This window comes from Hydra vulgaris, chromosome 10 (assembly GCF_038396675.1).
Source record: "Hydra vulgaris chromosome 10, alternate assembly HydraT2T_AEP".
NCBI lineage: Eukaryota > Metazoa > Cnidaria > Hydrozoa > Anthoathecata > Hydridae > Hydra > Hydra vulgaris.
Genome location: NC_088929.1, coordinates 14,610,310 through 14,632,226, shown reverse-complemented (window position 1 = coordinate 14,632,226; position 21,917 = coordinate 14,610,310). Strand labels below are relative to the sequence as shown.

Sequence of the window (21,917 nt, the reverse complement as noted above, 5' to 3'; positions counted from 1 at the left end):
ACTTTACAAAATACAAAAATTGTATAATGTTCTATGTCAATTTCTTTGGGTTTTTTTAATTATAGTTTGTCCAAACATGCAAAAATGTCTTATTTGATGAATGTTTTGAATGTATTTCTTACCAAGGACGGATACAAAGATGGGAGTATCCCACTTCCCCCTCCCCTCCCCCCCTCCCCATCTTAAGAATTATCAATCTTCAAAATATTATTGATAGAAATTAAAAAAAAAATAAAAATACAAAATATTTTTTTGCAACATTTGAATTTTTGGCAAAAAAAAGGATAGTTATATACACATTTAATATATTTATTAGTAAACTAATTTATAAGCATTTTTTACGCTCTTCGCGTGCATCTTATTTTTGTTCAATATGACTTAGATGCTGAGCCCGTGTTCACAATCATTTAAAGTACCTTCAGCACTTTTGATTTTAAAAATTTTACACTAATTACACCTATGTTTTTTTCTTTGCCGGAAAGAATTATTGAACTTAGTTAGAAAAATGATCAAATGAAACAGTGGTTTTAGCTGAAAAATTTTTTTTGGTCATATAACCCCCTCCCCCCTAGGACAATGACCTGGATCCACCCCTGTTTTAGACATTATTTGGTTGTGTTCAAGTAAAACATTTTTTTTTTCATGAAACAATTATATTAAGACATAAAAATAATTAAGAAAAGTACATGGGAGATGCACATGAATTACTAAACACAAAGAGTTGCCATATAATTTCTATCAATCTCAGGCATGTAGGGCATCATTTTTTTAATATCTTCATTCTTTTCTTTCAAAGTAAGTGGCTTTTTTTGGTCTAAATTGACAGTTTTGGTGCAGTTATGGGATATGCTGTAGATTTCTTTTTTCTTGATGATTGGGCACCTGCAAAAACTGAGGTGAAGCCGTCTGCATGTTTTGTTTTAAATGAAACAGTAAAAGGATGATTGGAATAGTATTTTAATTGCTTTACTTGAGTAAAGGGCACTTTGGTAAAGTTATAGCTTTTAGCTCCAGCTTGAATATTTAAAAAATCAACATCTTTCATCTGCAGGATATTGAAAGGTTTCTGTCGCCTAACAGACTTTAGTATTCTGATCAGACCCAGTGGACTGTATACCTCAGTTTTTTTTAATTTTTGGTCAATGCTGCTATGAACCGCATCAACCTCTTGAACACAGCCATGTCCGCTTGCAGAAAACTTTTGAGTGATAGATTCAACATCAGGATGAGCATTTTAAAAATGCTTTATTGCCGTGCTCATAATACTGTTTCTATTTTGCGGAACGCAAGAATCTGACCATAAAATGAGGTTCTTAAGTTGTGGATGGGTGGTAAGCACAGATTCTAAAATTCGTAGGATTGCAGATGCCAAATCATTTCCGGCTCTGCCAGATTGGCTTTTAGACCAAATACAACAATAAACATCTTTATCTAAAGAAAGATGTGCTGTCATGTTATAAACAGACAGCTTCCTATGATAAAAGAAGTTGGATATCTCAGCCTTGGGAACTGTTAGAACATTTTGTAAATCAAAACAGAGAACAGGATGTCCTGACTGTCTGTCTTTTTTGCGCTCTTCGCGTGCATCTTCTTTTTGTTCAATATGACTTAGATGCTGAGCCCGTTCACAATCACTTAAAATACCTTCAGCACTTTTGATTTTAAAAATTTCACACTTATCACATCTTTTTTTCTTTGCTGGAAAGAAATATTGAACTCAGTTAAAAAAATTTCAGAGTATAAGTGCTTTTTAGCCGGTTGAAATCGTTTTTGCTGACAAAAGTCTTGGTAAAGCTCATACAGTCGACTAATAGACAATTCAGACTCAAAGTATTTTCTATTTGTATTAGCACGGCAATAGTGCGAGTCTATAACCGGAATACTATATATGTGTTTCCTAACGCCATCTCTGACCGCGTCAGGAATTTTCTTTTTTGTATGTTTACCTTGTTTTCTTGGGGTAGGCGTGTTTGTATCTGTTTGGAAATGTTTATAAAAATATGAAATTCTTTGTTGGCTTATGTCAAGAGTGTTTAAAAAGAAAGGTTTGCAAACTCTGATGGGAATCCCTGCCAGGTGAAAAAAGTAGGCAAATGAGTATTGCCGCCTCAATGAAATTGCAAGTGTTCGTTTAGTTTTTTTCACAATACGTGTTGTATTTTCACTATAAAAGTGTGCTTTGAGGTCATCATTGAGTCCCCAAATTTTGTTAAATAGTAACTCCCGTTGCTCTTGCAGAAAATAAATGTGGCATTTAAATTTACAGTTAGTACAGTCCTTCTCATTATTGATCTCTCTCTTTCTTCTTATCACTTTATTCCTGCTTTTATACTCCTGGCCAGCTTGACGCCTTTTTTTATTGACATTGCATTTCCAGCTATCTGGATTTCTGGTTCTTTTACGTCCAACTTTTTTTTTTGTCGAGAGTTGCTCTATTGGCACAACTATTTCTAAATCCGTATGTAGTAGCTTATTGTGGAAACTTGAATCGACACTGTAGAAATAAGAAGTATAAACTTTAGCTACATTTAAAAACAACATAATATTTAAAAAAAATCAAAAATTAATGACAATTGGAATTTCATAAGCATCGTAATTAGCAGGATAATATAAGTTATTTTTTTACAGTTAGGAAATAAATAATATAAAGAATTTAGTCTTACTTAAAGACTTTGCACAATATATATATAGTTATTTAAAGACACAATATATATAGTTATACATATAGTTATATATATATAGTTATACATATAGATTTATAGTTAGTTAACTACTAGTACTGTGTATGAGAGCTAGTCTTAAGTTATTTTAACCCTTTAATGCACGATATTTATATAATAGTTGATAATGCACGATATAATAGTTGACTATTTTATCGTTAAAAGGACATAAAATGGAATCCAATTATCGGAAAAATAAAATTTTCCTTTTTATTTTCAAATTTTAAAATTACCATAGTAATAGAAACTACTTACGAGTCGGTATTAAGTAATTCAAAGTCAACTGTTTCTTTTGTAACTAAACCAATAAATTTACTTGACGACATTTTGAAAATATCAAAATAAAAAGTCACGTGACTTGCGCTACAACATTGATTTGCAGATTTGGGCATTAGAACATTATAATACTAAAATGTTTTAAAAAAGTGAAATAGAATAAAACTAACAAAATACGATAAAATTGTAATTAGAACAAAGTCAAATTGAATAAATCTTGACGAAGCAGAGAAGGTAATAATTTATTGATAAGTGGAAATAATACATTATACTTTTTTAAACAATAAAAATTGGTTTTTGCAAAAAAAAAAAATATTGTAGATAGAACAAGATAATACTGAGGGGACGATATGTATGTATTGTAGATATACTTAAGTATGTATGTTAAAATATACTTTTTGACTGTTTTATGTGTTGTTTTTTTTTAATGTTTTTTAATAAAATACATAATTTGAAAGAACTCACAGTGGGCCAGAATTCACTTTTTCTAGGCAAAACTAACAACTCGTCATGTGAAAAAGTTTTAAGGACCATTTTGCCACTGTTTACCAATTTGAGGATTGCGGTTTTAATTGTGACATTAGTTTTAATTTTGGATTGCTATGGATACATAAACTACTTAGCAACCACACATTCTATTAACCAGAATAAATATAAACATGATAAAAGTAATAATTTTATTGTATTACTCCCACAATTACCACATTTAATATTTTCATACTATAAATGTAGTGTTAGTATGGAATTTTTAAATGCCTGGCAACAGTTCGATTTTCATAGCTACTAGCTTAAGTTTGTTAAAACATTAAAGTTATAAACTAGACTAATATTAATGTGGCAGTATGATTGAAAATTACTTTATGCTTATGAAAAATTAAACACATACCCAATTAATAATTTTAGTCGTTTTTATGCAGTATAAGGGCTCTTTTTTATATTTCATGAATCTACTACTTAATCCATATAAAAAGGAACCTAAAGCTTAAACCTTTTAGTGTGTATAGTAACATAAAAGTTTTGGTTTAAAATTAGTTTTCAAACCAAATCTCTGATAATTGTAAAACAGCTTTTGCTTCTTTTTTTTGCCATCTTGGCTCAAACTACAAACTGATGCAAGCAATAGCTCTGAAGATGAAAAAGATGCAACTAGTGGCGCCAGTCTTCTTTTCTTTGTTTTACTACTTGAAGTATTGAAATTCACCCTAAGTCTGCTAGATACTTCAATTGGATAAGAGCATAGTTATCTTTATCAATAGAAGCAGTTAGAAAAGTATTCTTATTACTAATTACAAATTGAACCGATTTCATTTTGTAGCCATTGTTTGTTATTCTCTTCAAAACAAATTGTCAAAGATGCTTTAAGAAATTCGACAAGTTATTATTTGCAGTTTAGTTCATGCCATTTATAACTGCATCCAAAATATAAGGATTAGCTAACTTTAAGTTTTCTTGTATTATATATAAATAAATGTCAATATTTTTCATGTTTTAACTCAATAAAAATATAAGTTATATTTACAAAATCTTATAAATAAGTATTTTAGGATTTATTAATATTAAAACAAGTTTGTGACACAAATCTTGTCTCATCTCAAATCTTCACAAATCTTGAAACCCAATTATTACATAACCATTTAAAGTAAAATACATATAATGTTTTTGTTATATAAAATCGGATACATCATTTAACTTGTAAAAATCACTATTAGAGACCCAGTGAACATCCGTAGATTTATAAACCAAATTTATTTTGATAATATACTTATTGAACAATGTATTTTAAGTCTCAAATTACTGGACCACCTTGGACCGAAAAAGTATTTGACTATATATGTGAAATTTTAACTTAAAAAAGTACGTCAAATTTGCAGTCATTTGAAATTATTTTATTTGACAAAACTTACGCGCAAAATAGTGTTGCAATAGCTCGTTTGAAAGATAATACTTGGTTTTATCATTTGAAAGATAATACTTGATATTATTAAAGTATGAAATAAAAAAAGAGGCTTCAAAAATGACAACTGTTTTATGCTTATAACACAAAAAATAGTATCAAATTAAAAAAAATAAAACTCGAAAAAAAATTAAAAAAAACAAAAAGTTTTTTATTCTATAGCTTAGAAGTACGACATAATAGCTATACGACATAATAGTTATACAAAAATATATACATTTTATAAAAGTTGAACGTTTAAGCTATAAAATGGTATATAATAATGTAATTTTTGAGAATGTATTTTTTTTTACTTTTGTCCACCATCTGGCCCACTGTGTAACGATGGGTTTTAATAAGACTACTTTTCTTTTTAAAGTTGGTAGGTGGTACCAAATTATAAACCAAAGCGACAAAAATTTATAATGCAGAAATTATTCAGGTTGCTCATAGATGGAGAAACTATATCAGCTGCAGCTGATATAGTTTAAATTAAATTAAATTAAATTTAAATTAAATTAAATTCAAGTTAATTTAAATTAAATTGTCTAGCTGCAGTGCAGCAAACAGTTTAATGTTCCACGTACAACGTTGACTGATAAATTACGGTGAAAATATTTACGGTGAAAATATTAGACATATTGTATAGGTAGTAAAACAATTTTATTTTAAAATCAAGAAGAATCCTTTGTTCAAAGACTACTTTATATGGCTGATAGAGGATTTTCTCTGACAATAATGTGGTAAAGATCTGCTGCTTATTTCTACGCCAAAAGCTTGCGTCGGCGTCATTTATTACAGAAGTATATTCCAAAAAGTTGGCATAGTAAATGTTTGCCATCATGTGGTTGGTTTCACTTATTCCGTTAAAGACACACTCAAATGACACTGAAATCTCCTGAAGGGCTTTCTCTAGCAAGAGCAGAAGCATTTTATGAGAATCGCATTCAGACACTTTTTAATGATTTACTACCATTTTATGAATAGCTTGACATCGAAGACTATAAAAATTTAATTTATTTTGTGATGAAATTAGCCTTTCATCTGTGCCAAGTGTCTCTGTAAATGTAATTACATTAAATTGCATTAAACGACTTTCGTGGGGTACAAAGGTTACCTATTAGTGAACGTGGCACACTAATTACATACCTGATCACTGTCATTGCAAAAGACAGCTTACTACTATTTTTTATGTTTAAGGGAGCAAATATTCCAGATGCATCTAAATTTTCTTTGGGTACAAAAGTACATTGCAGCAAAATCGGTGTTTTGATCAAGAAATTTTTACTGACCTTTTACACCATTTTAAAAAGTTTCTTACAAAAGTAGATGGAAAAAAGGTATTGTTATTTTTAAGCAGTCAAAAAAGTCATGTGACTATTAAAGCAATAGAACTAGCAGTAGAGATAGATAATGAAGTAATATGCATTCCATCTCATAGTACACATTGGCTTCGACTACTTGATACACACGTCAATAAAATGGTGTAGCAGATGAAGCTTTGTCCAAATATCTAATTTTTTACCAAATAGCTAAAAATGATGATATTTTTTGGCCTCGAAACAAATTTCACATCATTTTTTATAGAATATGGCCCGATATACTTACAAAAAGAATATTGAATGTAAAGAAAAATCAGACTTAACTTCAAGAACTATGCAAAATAAATCAAATTTAATATCATTAATAAAAACATAAAATAACAGAGGCGTTTAATAAAACAATAATTTAGCACGAAGACCCAAATTTATCTATTTTTAGGACTACACACGGTTGGACGGTTTTAATTTATCCCAAAATCGTTACTTGGTATTTCTATTATTTATATATTCATTATTTGATATTGCAAGAAAAGTTATTTAGAACTGCATAAAAACAATGACAAGCTAAAAGTCTGTACATGAATTGTATCAAAAGTTCGTTAAAAGCATTGATAACCTTATGTAACCTTATGTAACTCTGTCTATGTTTCAAACTATGGATTATACTGGACTTCAAAATGTCTGTAACCCTTTTTTTATCTGAACCGGTTTCCAAAAAGTGTTTTAATAATATTTGCGAGTTTTTGGCAGCTACTGCGTTAGAAAAATCACATTCATGACTTGTGCTTCTGAGAGATTGTTTACCTTCACTAAGAGCAAATATGCTTACTATACTTACATGACTTTGATGGTAGAAAGATGACACTTTGGTCGTAGAAAGATGGCTATAAGATGGTAGAAAAGTTAGTTATAGGTCAGTCATTGATACGCGGCAAGAGAGTGGTGTACTTTTCACTTTAATGTTACCTTAATAAATTCCACCTTTATTTATTACGTCATAATTGAAATGTTTATAGTAAAATAAAGGGTAAAGAGTGAACCAAGTGATAGTTTACAACCTACGAAGAAATAAGCGCATTTCAAATTCAGTATCTACCAGTATACCATATTTTTCCTTTCTTAATTCAATCGAAAATATATTTTCTGTTTGGCAAAGCAATGAAGTTCGTGATGGTGCTACTAGTGAAGTTCAGTTAACTAATTATACACAAGTTTCAAGATATAACGGTCGAACATTGCGGAGCATTTTATCGAACATTGCGGAGCATTTTATCGAACATTGCGGAGCATTTTATCGAAAAATGCTTTCGTACATACAAAGAGTGGAACAAAAGTAAATTATTCTTAAATAAAAATTATGAGTTACATGTTTAGTAGTGAACTTCACATTTTTCTCGATTTTGTGTGTGTGTGTGTGTGATTATAAATTTAATTGCAACAATTATTAAATTGGTTGCAACAACAAAGTAATCGGTAAACCCAATATACTATACAGTAATTAAGTTTATGTTCCATAAAATATTGTCTAAAAATAAAGGGTACGAAGGATTATGACAAATAAGAAAGTTTGCAGTTTTTAATTCAGAATAGTCTTAGGGCACATCTGAGTCTTCACTTTACCACTTTTGGAATCTAAATCTAAGAGTAATTTTACTCTAGATGAACCCCCTGGTGTTGCGAAAAAAAGTGGGTAAAATTTTTTTTGCATGAGTCTTTAAGGTTTTTTTTTAAAATTCGAATCTCGCTAATATTTTTTTAAAACTTTGAGTTAAAAAATATATAAATTTTGTATCGTTAAAATAATTTAAAAATGGCAAACCAGATTTATATCGTATAGTTATGGTATTGTAAACACTTTTGGTAATAAACAGTTTTGGTAATTTAACACTTAATACGTTTGTAAAATTTCTTGCGCTTTAAACTGTTTTAAGATATATGTAAAAATATATATATATATATATATATATATATATATATACTCATTTATATATATATATATATATATATATATATATATATATAAATGAGTATATATATATATATAAATGAGTATATATATATATATATATATATATATACATATATATATACATATATACATATATATATATATACATATATATATGTATATATATATATATATATATATATATATATATAAATGAGTATATATATATATATATATATATATATATATATATATATATATATATAAATGAGTATATATATATATACATATATATATATACATATATACATATATATATATACATATATGTATATATATATATATATATATATATATATATATATATATATATATAAATGAGTATATATATATATATATATATATATATATATATATATATATGTATATATATATATAAATGAGTATATATATATATATTTATATATACAATTATATATATATATATATATATATATATATATATATATATATATAATGAGTATATATATATATATTTATATATACAATTATATATATATATATATATATATATATATATATATATATATATATATATATATATATATATATATATATATATATATATACATATACATATATCTACTATAAAAACCAGATATTAATATAACTGCTGTTCTGAAAAGTATACTATTTAAGAATGTCTACATAGACACTTATTCTAATCATCAAAATGCTGTTTCAAAATGTTCAATTAAAAATATTTTAATGACATTTAAAATAAAGTAACGGATAAGTTTTTTTTGTTCTCAACAACCATTACCAGTAGTTAATAAATGGAACATCTATCGTATATGAAAACGTTGTTTTCCTTTATAGTTGCTTTTTTTCTTCTGCAATTTGTTTTGTTTAACTTTATTAAACTAATTTTGCCTGAACTGGCTGCAAGTTTGGCTTCAACGATTGTTGAGTAAATACGGCAGATTTGAATTTTAGAGGTCAACTAAGTTTGTTTAACCGAAAACAAGTTTCTGGTTTTTTTGAAGACAAGTTTTTAGTTTTTCTCGTTTTAAAAAAGACTTTGAAGACATTAAGTCTGATTTTTCTCTTCTCAAAGAAGATTTTGATGAAGTCAAGTCCGATATTTCTCTTCTTAATAAAGGTTTTGAAGATGTTAAATCTGATGTTTCTCTTCTCATGCTTAGTGATATTGAGTTCGATTTATTTCGCATCGTTTTTGAAGTTAAGTCTGATTTTTCTTTAGTTAACTTAGGTGAATTTTTTTCTTGAATTAATTTCTGAGATTCTGTTAAATTTCTTTTTCTCTGTAAAGGCAAGCCTCTGTCAAATGAATTTCTACTTTTTTCTCTTTGAGTCGAATTTCGAATAATAGCATCAGCAGTCCGAGATCTCATAAAAACGGGAATTCGTGATTGTCCATTTAATAACTTATTCTGTGAAGTTATTTTTGAAAAATCTGTTTGGCTGGCAGTATCACAATAGAATACGTTAGTTTGACTCGAGGATTTCATACAAAGACAAGTATTTGGTTCATAACTGTCATTTGAGTAAGTATTAACTTGAGCTTGTGCGTCAAATAATTTCCGAGAAATAGACTTTAGCTCTGTTTGACTTTTGCATTTTGTTTTCTTACTGACTAAAAGATATATATATATATATATATATATATATATATATATATATATATATATATATATATATATATATATATATATATATATATATATCAATTTATATATATATCAATTTATATATATATCAATTTATATATATATCAATTTATATATATATGTGTGCGTGCGTGTGTGTGTGTGTGTGCGTGTGTGTGTGTGTGTGTGTGTGTTAGTGTGTGTGCGCGTGTGTGTGTGTGTGTGTACATGTGTTTATATGTGTATATACGTATAAAAGTATGTATTTATTTACTTATGCATATAAGTATGTATATATAAGTATATATTTATATTTATAATTCATTAGTTTGCTATTACGTTATAAATAGAACAATAATTGAGAGTTTATAAATGCATGAATATTTCATTTTTGTTAATTGTTATATATGGTAAGTTATATGGTTAATTGTTATATATGGCAAATACATAATGTTGTATTATCAATGATAATAATAGTAAGTATCTCTGAATGCTTAACATAAAACATGTTAAGCACCCGAATCAGTTATAAAAAATGTTGTGATGTAAAAGTGTTTTTTTGTTAATTAGTTATTTAGGCGCTCCAAGAAGTCTTAACGGTCTTATTAAAGAGCACCGCGGAATAGCATTTAAACAAGTTTCGAACCAGGGTTACCAGTTCTGAAACCAGAACTCTAACCACTGCAACACGGCTGCTATAAAGTAACATTAGTAAGCATCTGGATACTTACTTTTGCTTAACATAAGACGCATACGGTGTTATAAAACTAATTTTAACTGTTTTTGTTTGATCCCAAAAGAATATTTAGTTTTATTATCTTAAAAGATTATTTTATAGTATTATTGGTTTAAAATTTTTACTATGAGTATTATTTAATAGGCCTGGCGAATAAAAAAAACAATTGCTTTTACTCAGACCGTGTTTGTAGTAATTGCTCAGATTTACGTGAATAGAAATTTGAGCAAAACCGCTCAAATTTCTATTCACGTAAAACTGAGCAATTATTTCAAAAACGCCAAGTAAAAGCAATTCCTTTTTTTTATTCACCCGGCCTATTGGCTTGTGCCTTTTAATTCTAAGATTGAATGCTACTTGATGCATAATCGTTGTCTGACTTGATAATTTATGATATTTTATGTTTCCAACATTTTTTGCAACTAATGTTTAAATTAATAGTACTTAAAATTTTATACTAAATAGTTTACTTTTTTCATCACTTGAAACACTAGGAGTGCAATTTTTCGTTCTGATGATATCTCTATTTCCTCCATTTTCTTGAGATAACTGTTCAGAAGTTTTTTCTACGACTTTTGTTTCTTTAAATGCGTTCATATGGCTTCTTAACCACCTATCGGATTTATTTTCATATACACTTGTATCCTTGGGTGTTGAAGTAATGTTGCTATATGTTTTTTCCAATTCTTTCAATTTAATATCTATTTCTTGTATGGATTGTTCCATGTTAACTGCTGATTTATTAAGGAAGTCCTCAATACCATTAGAATGTTGAAGCAACGAGTTGTACTTTTGAGCAGTTTTGGTATTCTTAATATAATATAATAAAAAAATGTATTAGTAAACATATATATATATATATATATATATATATATATATATATATATATATATATATATATATATATTTATATATATATATATATATATATATATATATATATATATATATATATATATATATAATATTTATTACTATTAAAGTTATATATATATGATAATTATTAGTGTTAAAATTATATATATATATATATATATATATATATATATATATATATATATATATATATATATTTATATATAAATATATATATGTATATCATACTTATTAGTGCTAAAACTGTATATCTATATATATCTATATATATATAAATATATATATATGTATATATATATATATATATATATATATATATATATATATATATATACATATATATATATACATATATATATATATATATATATATATATATATATATATATATATATATATATATATATATATATATATATATATATATATATATATATATATATATATAGATATACATATTTATTTGTTATAAATATGATAAAAATATAATTTTATATTTATATATATTATATTTAATAGTATTAAAATATTCATTAATAACTTTTCATTGATAAATAAAGTTTATTCAAGAGCTTATCTAAAAGTTAAGCCTTTTTAGAATACATAACAAAATTAAGCAGTAATCTTCTTACAGTAGGATGGCAATCGTCTAGACTTTCTGAACTGTTTGTACTTTCGGAGCACATGCTCTGTGTATCCGATGAGGCGTGGCTTTTTATTTTTTCATTTATTAGCGTTTCAACTTTTTTCTGTACTAAAGTTTTAACTTTATTTGATGCTGTTTGAGGACTGCAATTTTCTGTGTTTCCTAAAAATTGTTATGATTTTATATTAAAAAGCAGAAAGAACCCGATCTTAAACCAAGACAAGATATTTCAAATGTTTGTAAAACAAAAAATTGTCCTTTATCCCGCAAATGTTAGACGATGTCACTAGAAAGTCCCAAACAATTTCAAAAATTAAATATATACAAGTATCAAACATTCTTTGTATAAGAATAGTAGTCTCAAAGAATGTGCAAGGTTTTATTTGTGAAAAGATTGGCATAAAGATGTCTTTATGCCAAAAATAACTTAGAAGAAAGTAAAATATGAAAAAACCTGCTATGGTTGTTCTGCAAGGGTCATGTTTTACAATATAATGATCAAATGTATCCCATCCTCCTCCAATTCGCACCATAACGTGTTTACGCATTACCTTTAATGAAATTAAAATAAATTATGATATTTAAAATAATGTATACTAATTTTACTATGTATATACTACAATTTAAAATAGTCTCCTTTACTATGATCGATAGTTTTGCAAAATCCAAGAATTATTGAGTTGTTTACCTTTTACTTTTTTTATATATAACTTTTTATATCATATGATATTTTTATAAAGTTATATTGTAGACATATATAAAAATATGTATATATTTATAATATAACTTTATGCAAATATCCCATATACGTATATATATGTATATATATATATATATATATATATATATATATATATATATATATATATATATATATATATATATATATATATATATACATATATATATATATATATATATATATATATATATATATATATATATATATATATATATATATATATATATATATATATATATATATATATATATATATATATATATATATATATATATATAGATATATATAGATATATATATATATGAATATATAAAAATTGGGCAAAAAGGTTTAACCATGAATATATATATATATATATGTATATGTATATATATATATATGTATATATATATATATATATATATATATATATATATATATATATATATATATATATATATATATATATATATATATATATATATGTATATATAAAAATTGGGCAAAAAGGTTTAACCATGAAACATAGAAACGAGGTCAGAGATTTTTTGCCGACCTAAAATACTTCTAGGTTGACAGTTAGGTCGGTATTGCCGAATGCCGGCCCTAATTCCGAGGGCTGTATATATATATATATATATATATATATATATATATATATATATATATATATATATATATATATATATATATATATATATATATATATATATATATATATATATATATATACATATATATATAGTTAGATAGATAGATAGATAGGTAGATAGACAGATAGATATATCTGTATATATAAAATAATTTATCTAAGTTTTTTTATATTTTTTTGAACTCGTCTAATTTTAGTTAATAAGTTGAACAGGATATTAAAAAAATGTTTTCTCATAAGAGCTTTACATATACATCTAACGCAGTGTTAGTTTTTTTCATTCACATTTGTTAGTGAACTTAGCTTTAGTCAAATGATCAAGAAGTTCTAAAAAGACTTTGGTTCAATTTTTTTAATTTCCTGGTCTCTGGTGTCCAGAAGCTCTGTTGGTTGACTTATGATCTGTCATAAGAAAAAAGTTCGTAAGATTTAATGACTTGTAACTTACTGTTTTCAAATCCGGAGTCCTTGCCACCTTTATACCTCAAGATTCCGGATTCAAAAATTGATTGTTCCTCTAACCTAAAAATATCAACTTTTTCCCATTAGTCTTCCTTTAGCTTTTTTTATATTTTTAGAGCTCCTGGACAACAAAAACTTGGAAGAAAAAATATTTTTCTAACTTTTAAATCCGGAGTCCTTTTTGGGACTCCACATCTTTGCAAATGATTGAATCTCTGCAAATGCTTTTTTTATTAAAAAAAAATCTTCTTAGCATAGTTTTCAAAAAATGTTATTCTAATAACTTTTTTAACACTCAATTTTTTTTTCTTTACTTTTTTTTGCGCTCCCATTATAAAATCAAGCGCCAAACGAATACTGTTTTAATTTATCGCTACGCCACTGTCTCCAAGATCTCATAACACGGAACATAGTTCTTTTTTTTAAGATAAATATTTTTTTCATAGGTATGACATCACAAAATTAAAATTTTAGTTCATGAAATAGCAAGTTGATGGTACGATTTATTAAAAACATATTAAAAAAAATCGCTATAATGCAGTACCAGAAAGCTTGAGTACCCACCGCAACATCTTAACTTACAAACAAAAAATCTAGCCGTGTTTAGATTTTTGGTTTGTAAAATGATTTAGTATGAATATGTTTAATCTTTTTTTTACAAAACAGAGATGCAAAAAAAATGTAGTCTTTTCTACTCTAACCTGAAAGACTGAGAACTAACAATCAAAAGATGAACTTTTATAAACAATAAATATACTTACTCTAACAAATATTAAAGTATGAGTTTTTCCAATTTTATACTTTCCTTCGGATAATTTCTTGATTGGAAATCTGTCTTCGCATATACATTGGTTTACTATTTTACGGATCTGAACATAAAAAATCTTAAAAGAAAATCATATAAAAAAGTTGAAAAATAGAGAAACAATGGATTTAAAACAATATTGGCAATAATGGTATACTGATACATTAAAATACAATCTATGCACCCCCCCCCCCTATCCCCTTCCTCCTAAAAAAAAAAAAAAAAAAAAAAAGGAGCAACAAAATTTGAAATCACGTGACAATGTAAGGAAATTAAGAAAAAGTTTTTTTAAAGGTATTTAGCTTTAAAATTTGTTTTCTTGAAAATCTAGCTAACTTTTTCTTATGGTACATATTTAAATTTATATATAGAAATTAATGTATATATATTTTCTTACCAAAACATCTAAATTGTTATCTTCTTCTAAATCACGCGGTTTTGGTTGTATTTTTCCGGATTTTACGCACTCTTCGTCTCTTTCAATTTCTTCGTCTATTTCCTGTTCGAATCGAACAATTTCTGGTGGTCTAACGCCAAACTTGTATGCTTTTCTTGCGACATCCATTAATGAAAGAATGACTGATTTTTCATTTTTATGGAGAACCAAGTCATCGCTTTCAAAAATAATTACATCTTGAATTCCTAATTCTTTACACCACGCAATATAATTTGCCACATTATCGCGAGCAACAAAAGACCCAGAAAAAGCCCCTTTTTCTGTATAACGAACTGGCTTGCTAGGAATTTTTAAATTTTCATTGGGGTTTAAAACAGCATACTCTTCTGCAAACCTCTGGATCAGTCTTGCTTGTTGGCATAGTATTACGCCATTATCAAGACCTGGTAAAAAGTTATCTGGAGTAAGTTCAACATTGTATGATAAGCTATTTATCCATTCAGATAAGTCTTCTCGCATTGCTTGCACAAATCTGCTAAGGAGGTTACGACGAGTATCTTCGTGACGTTTTTCTTTTGTGATATTGAAACCTTCGGCCAATGTCATTTCTAGCAAATTTGAAAAAAAAAAAAAAAATTAAAATTAGAAATAATACATAAATAGGTAATAATAGACATATATATATATATATATATATATATATATATATATATATATATATATATATATATATATATATATATATATATATATATATATATATATATATATGTATATATATATATATATATATATATATACATAATATATATATATATATATATATATATATATATATATATATATATATATATATATATACATATATAAATATATATATATAAGTATATATATATATAAATATATATATAAATATATATATATATATATATATATATATATATATATATATATATATATATATATATATATATATATATATATATATATATATATATATATATATATATATATATATATAAGAAATATAGTTATTTTTTAAAATGTAATTTTTTTGAAACCTTTCCAAACAAAAACTACTTAACCTGAAACGTTATTAAAATCTTATAAAATTATTAGCGGGCTTTATTATTAAAGTCAACAACAAATATTGCAAATTCCTTAGCCGTTTATAAAGAAAAAAACGAGGTCTGGAGACAATTCACAATGTGTTGAGCTTTTCAACTCGATTGTTTATAAACAATGCTATTCATGAGCAACATATGCTTAGGACTGAGCGAATTTGGAAACAAATATATAAAAAAAGATAATTATAATACATTTAAACTGGTATACAAATCTATTATGTGGTATTGAAGACTGGTAAATTAATTAACTAATCTTTTCTTGAAAAGGCCTTTGGCACAAAAGATTTAAAAGAAACTTTGAAGAATTCGACTATTTGTTAAGTTAGCTTATATATTTTATGTTTTCATTTATATTTGCCTGGTTTGTTTTCAATTTCCTCGGATACCTTATTTAAGAGAGAATAGATTACCTAAATTTAAGGTCAGCGTGTTTTCGCTTATCAGACGAGCTTACCAATTTATCGCATCAATGCAATATTATTTAAAATTACAAATTTAATAACTTTAAATCAAACGATAAATGCTATCAACTTAGCTATATTCTATTTTTGTTTATTTATAATTGTTCCTTTTTTTATATATAAAAATTTTATATTTACTAAAACATAAATAATACAAAAAATAATATTACAAGTTTTATTGTCACAACTTGCTTTTACAAACTTCTTTCACGCACAAAATAATCTTTTAAAACCTTTGTCGACGAGAGATAAGAATCACTATAATTGATTACCTATAATTTATAAAAAGCCAATTAATAAGAAAAAGCAGTTACAAAATACCAAAGTCAAAACTAATTGATTACCTATTTATTAAAAAAACTACTACAAACAATTGAGTTGATGACGCATTAAGCCGATTATAATTACACTTTATTTGGCGTTTTAAGAAACATAGCTTTGTATATTCTTATTAATAAATTTATTACATTAAAAAATTTACTACTGTTAAAAGTAATTTATTACTATTATTAAATTTATTACTATTATTAAAAGTAATTTATTACTATTAAAAGTCATCAAAGTTTCATCACTAGTTACCTAGTGTTTGTTTTTAAAATAATATTGTTAATTTTTTTTACAAGTTTTTAATTCATTTAATTCCGCTTTTTTAAAATTATTTCAAAAATTTATATAAATATTTTTAAACATAAGTTTGTTTGCTAAATTGCAAAGTTTGTATAATATATAATGTACAATAATATAAAAAATGTCATAAGGAATTACAATGTAGAAATAATTGTCATAATAATGGGTCGAAAAAGTAAATTAATTTCTTTTTTTAATAGAGAAAAGTTTAAAACTATATTAGAAAGCATCAAACTCCACAATTTCAACTCCCATGCTCTCATAAGTGTTTAAATTGCACACTTGTTTTAAGTTTATCATTTAGTAGGGAAGAGGGGGTATTGGCAAACACCTAAGCAGGAATGCCAATTAAAGACACCAGTTATACAAAATTGATCATATTTATTGCTTATCAATTAGTTCAACTATTCAGTCACAAACCCTCAAAAGCAATTTTTATAAATCTTATTATAAAGTAAAAATTTAAGGCAAAAATAAAAATGTGTTCGGAATTACCCCACGTACATGGGGAAATTCCGAATAAACCGGGGAGGGGGGGGGGAAATAAAAAACACTATTGTCTAATAATGAATAAAATGCTAATTGTAATAACTACCTGTAAAAATTATACTATGCAACAACAGCAAAGAAAAAGAAGTGGTTTTATATCCAAAGAAGCTACAACAGAATGTTACTCAAGAAAAAAAGTTGCATAAAATTATCAGAAAAAATTAAAATCAAGTTATACCCAGTGGGCAAGCGTCGTCCGGAGGTCGTCCGTAAGACGTCTCCTGGACGTCCAGACGTCCGTAAGATGTCCGATGGACGTCCCCTGGACGACGCATACCTACTGGGTAGTCAACAACAATCGCAGCTTCGTTACACTACTGCGCGTCTGGAACTGAGCATGGGATCCCCTATCATCAGATGAAAAGAAATTATCAAATTCATTTTTTCTATAATGCTGTTTTGACCATGTTCGGAGTTCCCCCGCGTTTGCCATTACCCCACTCTCTCCTAAATACATTAATTCGAATTACAAGTTTCTTTACCGGGAATTTTTGTAGCATCATATTTATTACAACCATTCTTTAGCCATTATGATGGGCTATAACCTTTTATTTTTAAATTGGTTTATCCTAAAATAGGTCAAAACTTGTTGTCAAATTTTTAATTTCAAATATTTGTATGATCGGGTTGGCAAAAGTCCATAACTGTGGTAAATCAGCGTTAATAAACTTTTAAACGAAAAAATTTGTTTGTGAAAACATATAATCTGTCAACAAACTTAAAAGTTGAATTTAAAATTAACAGTAAAGCTTCGGGTTATAGTCAACCTACCGCTGAATAACTTTAAAAAAATTGGTAAAATATGGTTATTTTATACCAGTGCGAACAGGTTCATGTTATACTCATAAATAACAAAAACAACATACCCAAATCTTTTGAGATTCCTATAAAGTTTTAAAAGTGTTTTTTATATATTAACTTATTAGTACGTGTTTCTAAGTAAAAATTGCGTTCATTCTCAGGAATATTCTCTTTTTTATTACTTGTATTTTATTATTATTAGTCGCCAATGTAACTAAAATATAAATGGTTCTAAACATTGAGTTTACTGTACGAATGGTTAGTTGTGTAAACTAAACAGTTTAATCTCCGAGAAAGTAATAAATATATATATATAAAAAAATAAATATAAAAAAATAAATAAATATATATATATAAAAAAAGTAAAAAGAACAAACTTTTCTATTTTTAATCTTGATTCCGCGTAGCCCATTCTGCAGAAATGCACCATTAAAGCTTACAAATATGTAATTTTGAATTATAAGCATAACTATACAAGTTATTTTTTTTATAGGCTTCACAACAATATGACTTTAACTTTAGGAAAAATTAGGATTTTAACTTTTAAATTTATGTATTCACTTTTAATTAGCTCTTTAAAAATTTTATTCTACTTGTAAAAACTTCTACTTGCGTGAAAATGTTTTTAAAATAACGACTATCAGCTAGGAAAAATTAAATCACAGCAGTCAAGTTTTCTAATTACAAACCGTGGTCCATCAATATGGAATCGTTTCCAAAATAAAAATATTAAAGACCTAAAAAGCATTTCATCGTTTAAACAACAAACTAAAATGCATCTCCTTAATTTCTGACATAAATATTATAGTTTACAGTATTTGTTTTCAGATTTTTTTTGTATTTTTTCTTTTGTTTTTTTCTTCTTCTTATGTGTTTTAATTTGATTATTTTTTTTATGTGTTTTTAATTTTTACACACACACACACACACACAAAATCAGTTTTGCTTTATTAAATTTTTTTTTTTTTTTTTAAATTAAAGTGTTTTTTTATTTTAAAACTTATCTTTATAAAGTTTGTTTCTTCTATAGTTTTATTCTCTTATTTTATGAAGGTCACAATAAAAAAAATTCTTTAAAAATTCATAGAAAATTCACTTAAAATGAAATGGGGTAGAAGACTAGTGGTAAAACACGTACTTTATTTGACGTCACACTTGTGACGTAAACTGAAGAATATATTAATTTAATTGCATAAACTCCAATGAATAAACTTTTTTTTAGACAATGAGACAAATAATCTATTTATGAAGCTGATAAAATCTGTTCTTTCATTCAAAAACATTTCAGTTTGAAGCGATGTCTAGTTTTATTCGTTTATTTGTCAGAAACTTAACCGGATGCATGTTTAGGAAAAATCAATGTCTGAGGGAAATAAGTATATGTTGGGAATGAGGGGAGTGCAAGGACTTGGCTAGAACAAGTGCAAGCACTTGTTCTAGTCAAGTTAAGTCAAGTATTCTAGAAAATAATTATTTTTTAAAGATTTTAGTAAAATTTTTGGCAATTTTTTTGTTATTTCCATTTAGTTTTAAATCGATCATTTACAAGTTTCTTTACCGGGAATTTTATTTTTTTAATGTCAAAAAATACATTTGCGTTTGAAAAATGTTACAAATAAAATGTTCGTATTTTTTTCAAATAAAGATTATTTCGACAAATATCAAGCTTTCAAACGTTTTATTTTCAGCCCACTCCCCACACCATTGTTATAACTAGGGTTAGGACTATTGTAATTGTAAGTGTAAAAATTAAATACAATTACACATTACAATACAATAATATTGTATTGTAATATTACAGAAACAATAAAAAAATTTTATTATGGTATTGTATTGCTGCGATGAAAAACAATTACAATAAGTATTGTATTGTTTTTTTTCTAACAATACAATAAAATTCGAGAACTATTGTATTGTATTGTTTTGATGAAAACAATTATAATAACTATTGTAGTGTATTACTTTACATTAAAGTAGAAAAGCTAACGTATTTTAACTTATTTATAATCATCTCTGACGAACTTACTATTATTTTTGCTAATTTTTATTTACGGATTTGCAATATACTGCAAATTTTATTTTTACATAAATATCGCATCACCTATCTTGATATTAATTTGATGAACATTCTGTAGTTTATTATTGTAAAATATTCTCAAATTTTTAAACTTAAAGAAAACTATTAACTTCATTTTTATCATTTATTTTACCTTTCTCAGGACGTATTTTATGTTGAATCGCTGTCTTAGGTCTGCCGAATCCCTTTCATTTGCAGAAAAATGGTGGTTTCCTTTTATTAAATTTAAACACTAAAATAATTTTTTTTATTACAATAACAATATATTGTTATTGTATTACAAAGACGAATTACAATACAAAATCTATTGTTATTGTAGTTGGTCATTACAATACATATTTTTTTCAGATATTGTTATCTTCTATATATATAAAGGGCAATGTGTGTGTGTGTGTTTGTTTGTTTGTTCTCTATAGAAATCCAAACCGCCGGACCGATCTCGATGAAATTTGGCATGGGGGTAGTCCTCGAGGGGGAGAAGGTTCTTAGCTGGGTTTTGACCCCGTACCCCGACCCCCGGGGTCAAGGGGGCCTAAAAATGGACCCCCCTGACCCCGGGGGTCAGGGGGGCCATTTTTAGGCCCCCTTGACCCCCGATTTATGTGTACATATATCAGGTAAGCCAGTTTAAATATTGGCCCGGGCAACGCCGGGTAACTCATGCTAGTTGTTTTATAAAGATGAATTGCAATACAATATTTGTTGTTATTGTATTACAGAATTACAGTAGTTGTAAATCACAAGTATTGTTATTGTTTCTAAATTAAGTTAATACAATAACAATAATTATTGTTACTGTGATTGTTTTCAATACAGTTACAATAGTCCTAACCCTAGTTATAACATAAATTTATATATAAAAAAGAATTTGAAACTTTTTCTATTATTGTAAACTTAATGATAATTTATATACTGATTTCACATTTTATCAAAAGATATAACAGCCATTGGTACAAGGAAAAGAATAATTTAACATATTCAAAACTCTTAAACTTAAAGAGATTTTTTAACATTTTTGTTGTTTTGTTGCAATGGCGATAAAAATGGAGTTAAATTTTTTTAATTAAAACATACTTGAATTAAATTAAGAAACTAAAAAAGAATTAAAGA

General features: G+C 26.1%; 2 protein-coding genes across 4 annotated transcripts in view; both read right to left on the bottom strand.

The window, feature by feature from the left end:
* Positions 1-631: 631 nt before the first annotated feature.
* LOC136085807 (uncharacterized) lies at positions 632-3,047 on the bottom strand. Its single transcript, XM_065807322.1, has 2 exons — positions 2,976-3,047; positions 632-2,494 (listed from the first exon to the last, which is right to left on the bottom strand). Exons 1-2 carry the CDS (start codon positions 3,044-3,046, stop codon positions 1,636-1,638), a joined length of 930 nt encoding a protein of 309 aa, XP_065663394.1. The 5' UTR covers position 3,047; the 3' UTR covers positions 632-1,635.
* Positions 3,048-8,870: 5,823 nt separating this feature from the next.
* The window catches only part of LOC101236105 (GAS2-like protein 2A), a 33,942-nt gene continuing 20,895 nt past the window's right edge, over positions 8,871-21,917 (bottom strand). Inside the window, exons 2-8 of one of the 3 annotated variants that reach the window (XM_065807319.1) lie at positions 16,924-17,025; positions 15,166-15,773; positions 14,725-14,832; positions 12,583-12,679; positions 12,115-12,290; positions 11,076-11,415; positions 8,871-9,856 (exon numbers count right to left, since the gene is read on the bottom strand). In XM_065807319.1, the coding sequence (XP_065663391.1) occupies positions 9,213-9,856; positions 11,076-11,415; positions 12,115-12,290; positions 12,583-12,679; positions 14,725-14,832; positions 15,166-15,771 (1,971 nt within the window). In that variant the 5' untranslated portion in view covers positions 15,772-15,773; positions 16,924-17,025 and the 3' untranslated portion in view covers positions 8,871-9,212. Of the gene's footprint in view, positions 9,857-11,075; positions 11,416-12,114; positions 12,291-12,582; positions 12,680-14,724; positions 14,833-15,165; positions 15,774-16,250; positions 16,309-16,923; positions 17,026-21,917 lie in introns of those variants that run through there. The other 2 variants (XM_065807321.1, XM_065807320.1) reach the window with 2 other exon arrangements.

What these genes read in the sequence shown, in the direction of transcription:
- LOC136085807 (XM_065807322.1), bottom strand. Translation starts at nt 3,046, where the DNA reads ATGTCGTCAAGTAAATTTATTGGTTTAGTTACAAAAGAAACAGTTGAC. An exon ending in GAATTACTTAATACCGACTC is followed by an intron (nt 2,495 to 2,975) that starts GTAAGTAGTTTC and finishes TTATTTCTACAG; the next exon opens with TGTCGATTCAAGTTTCCACA.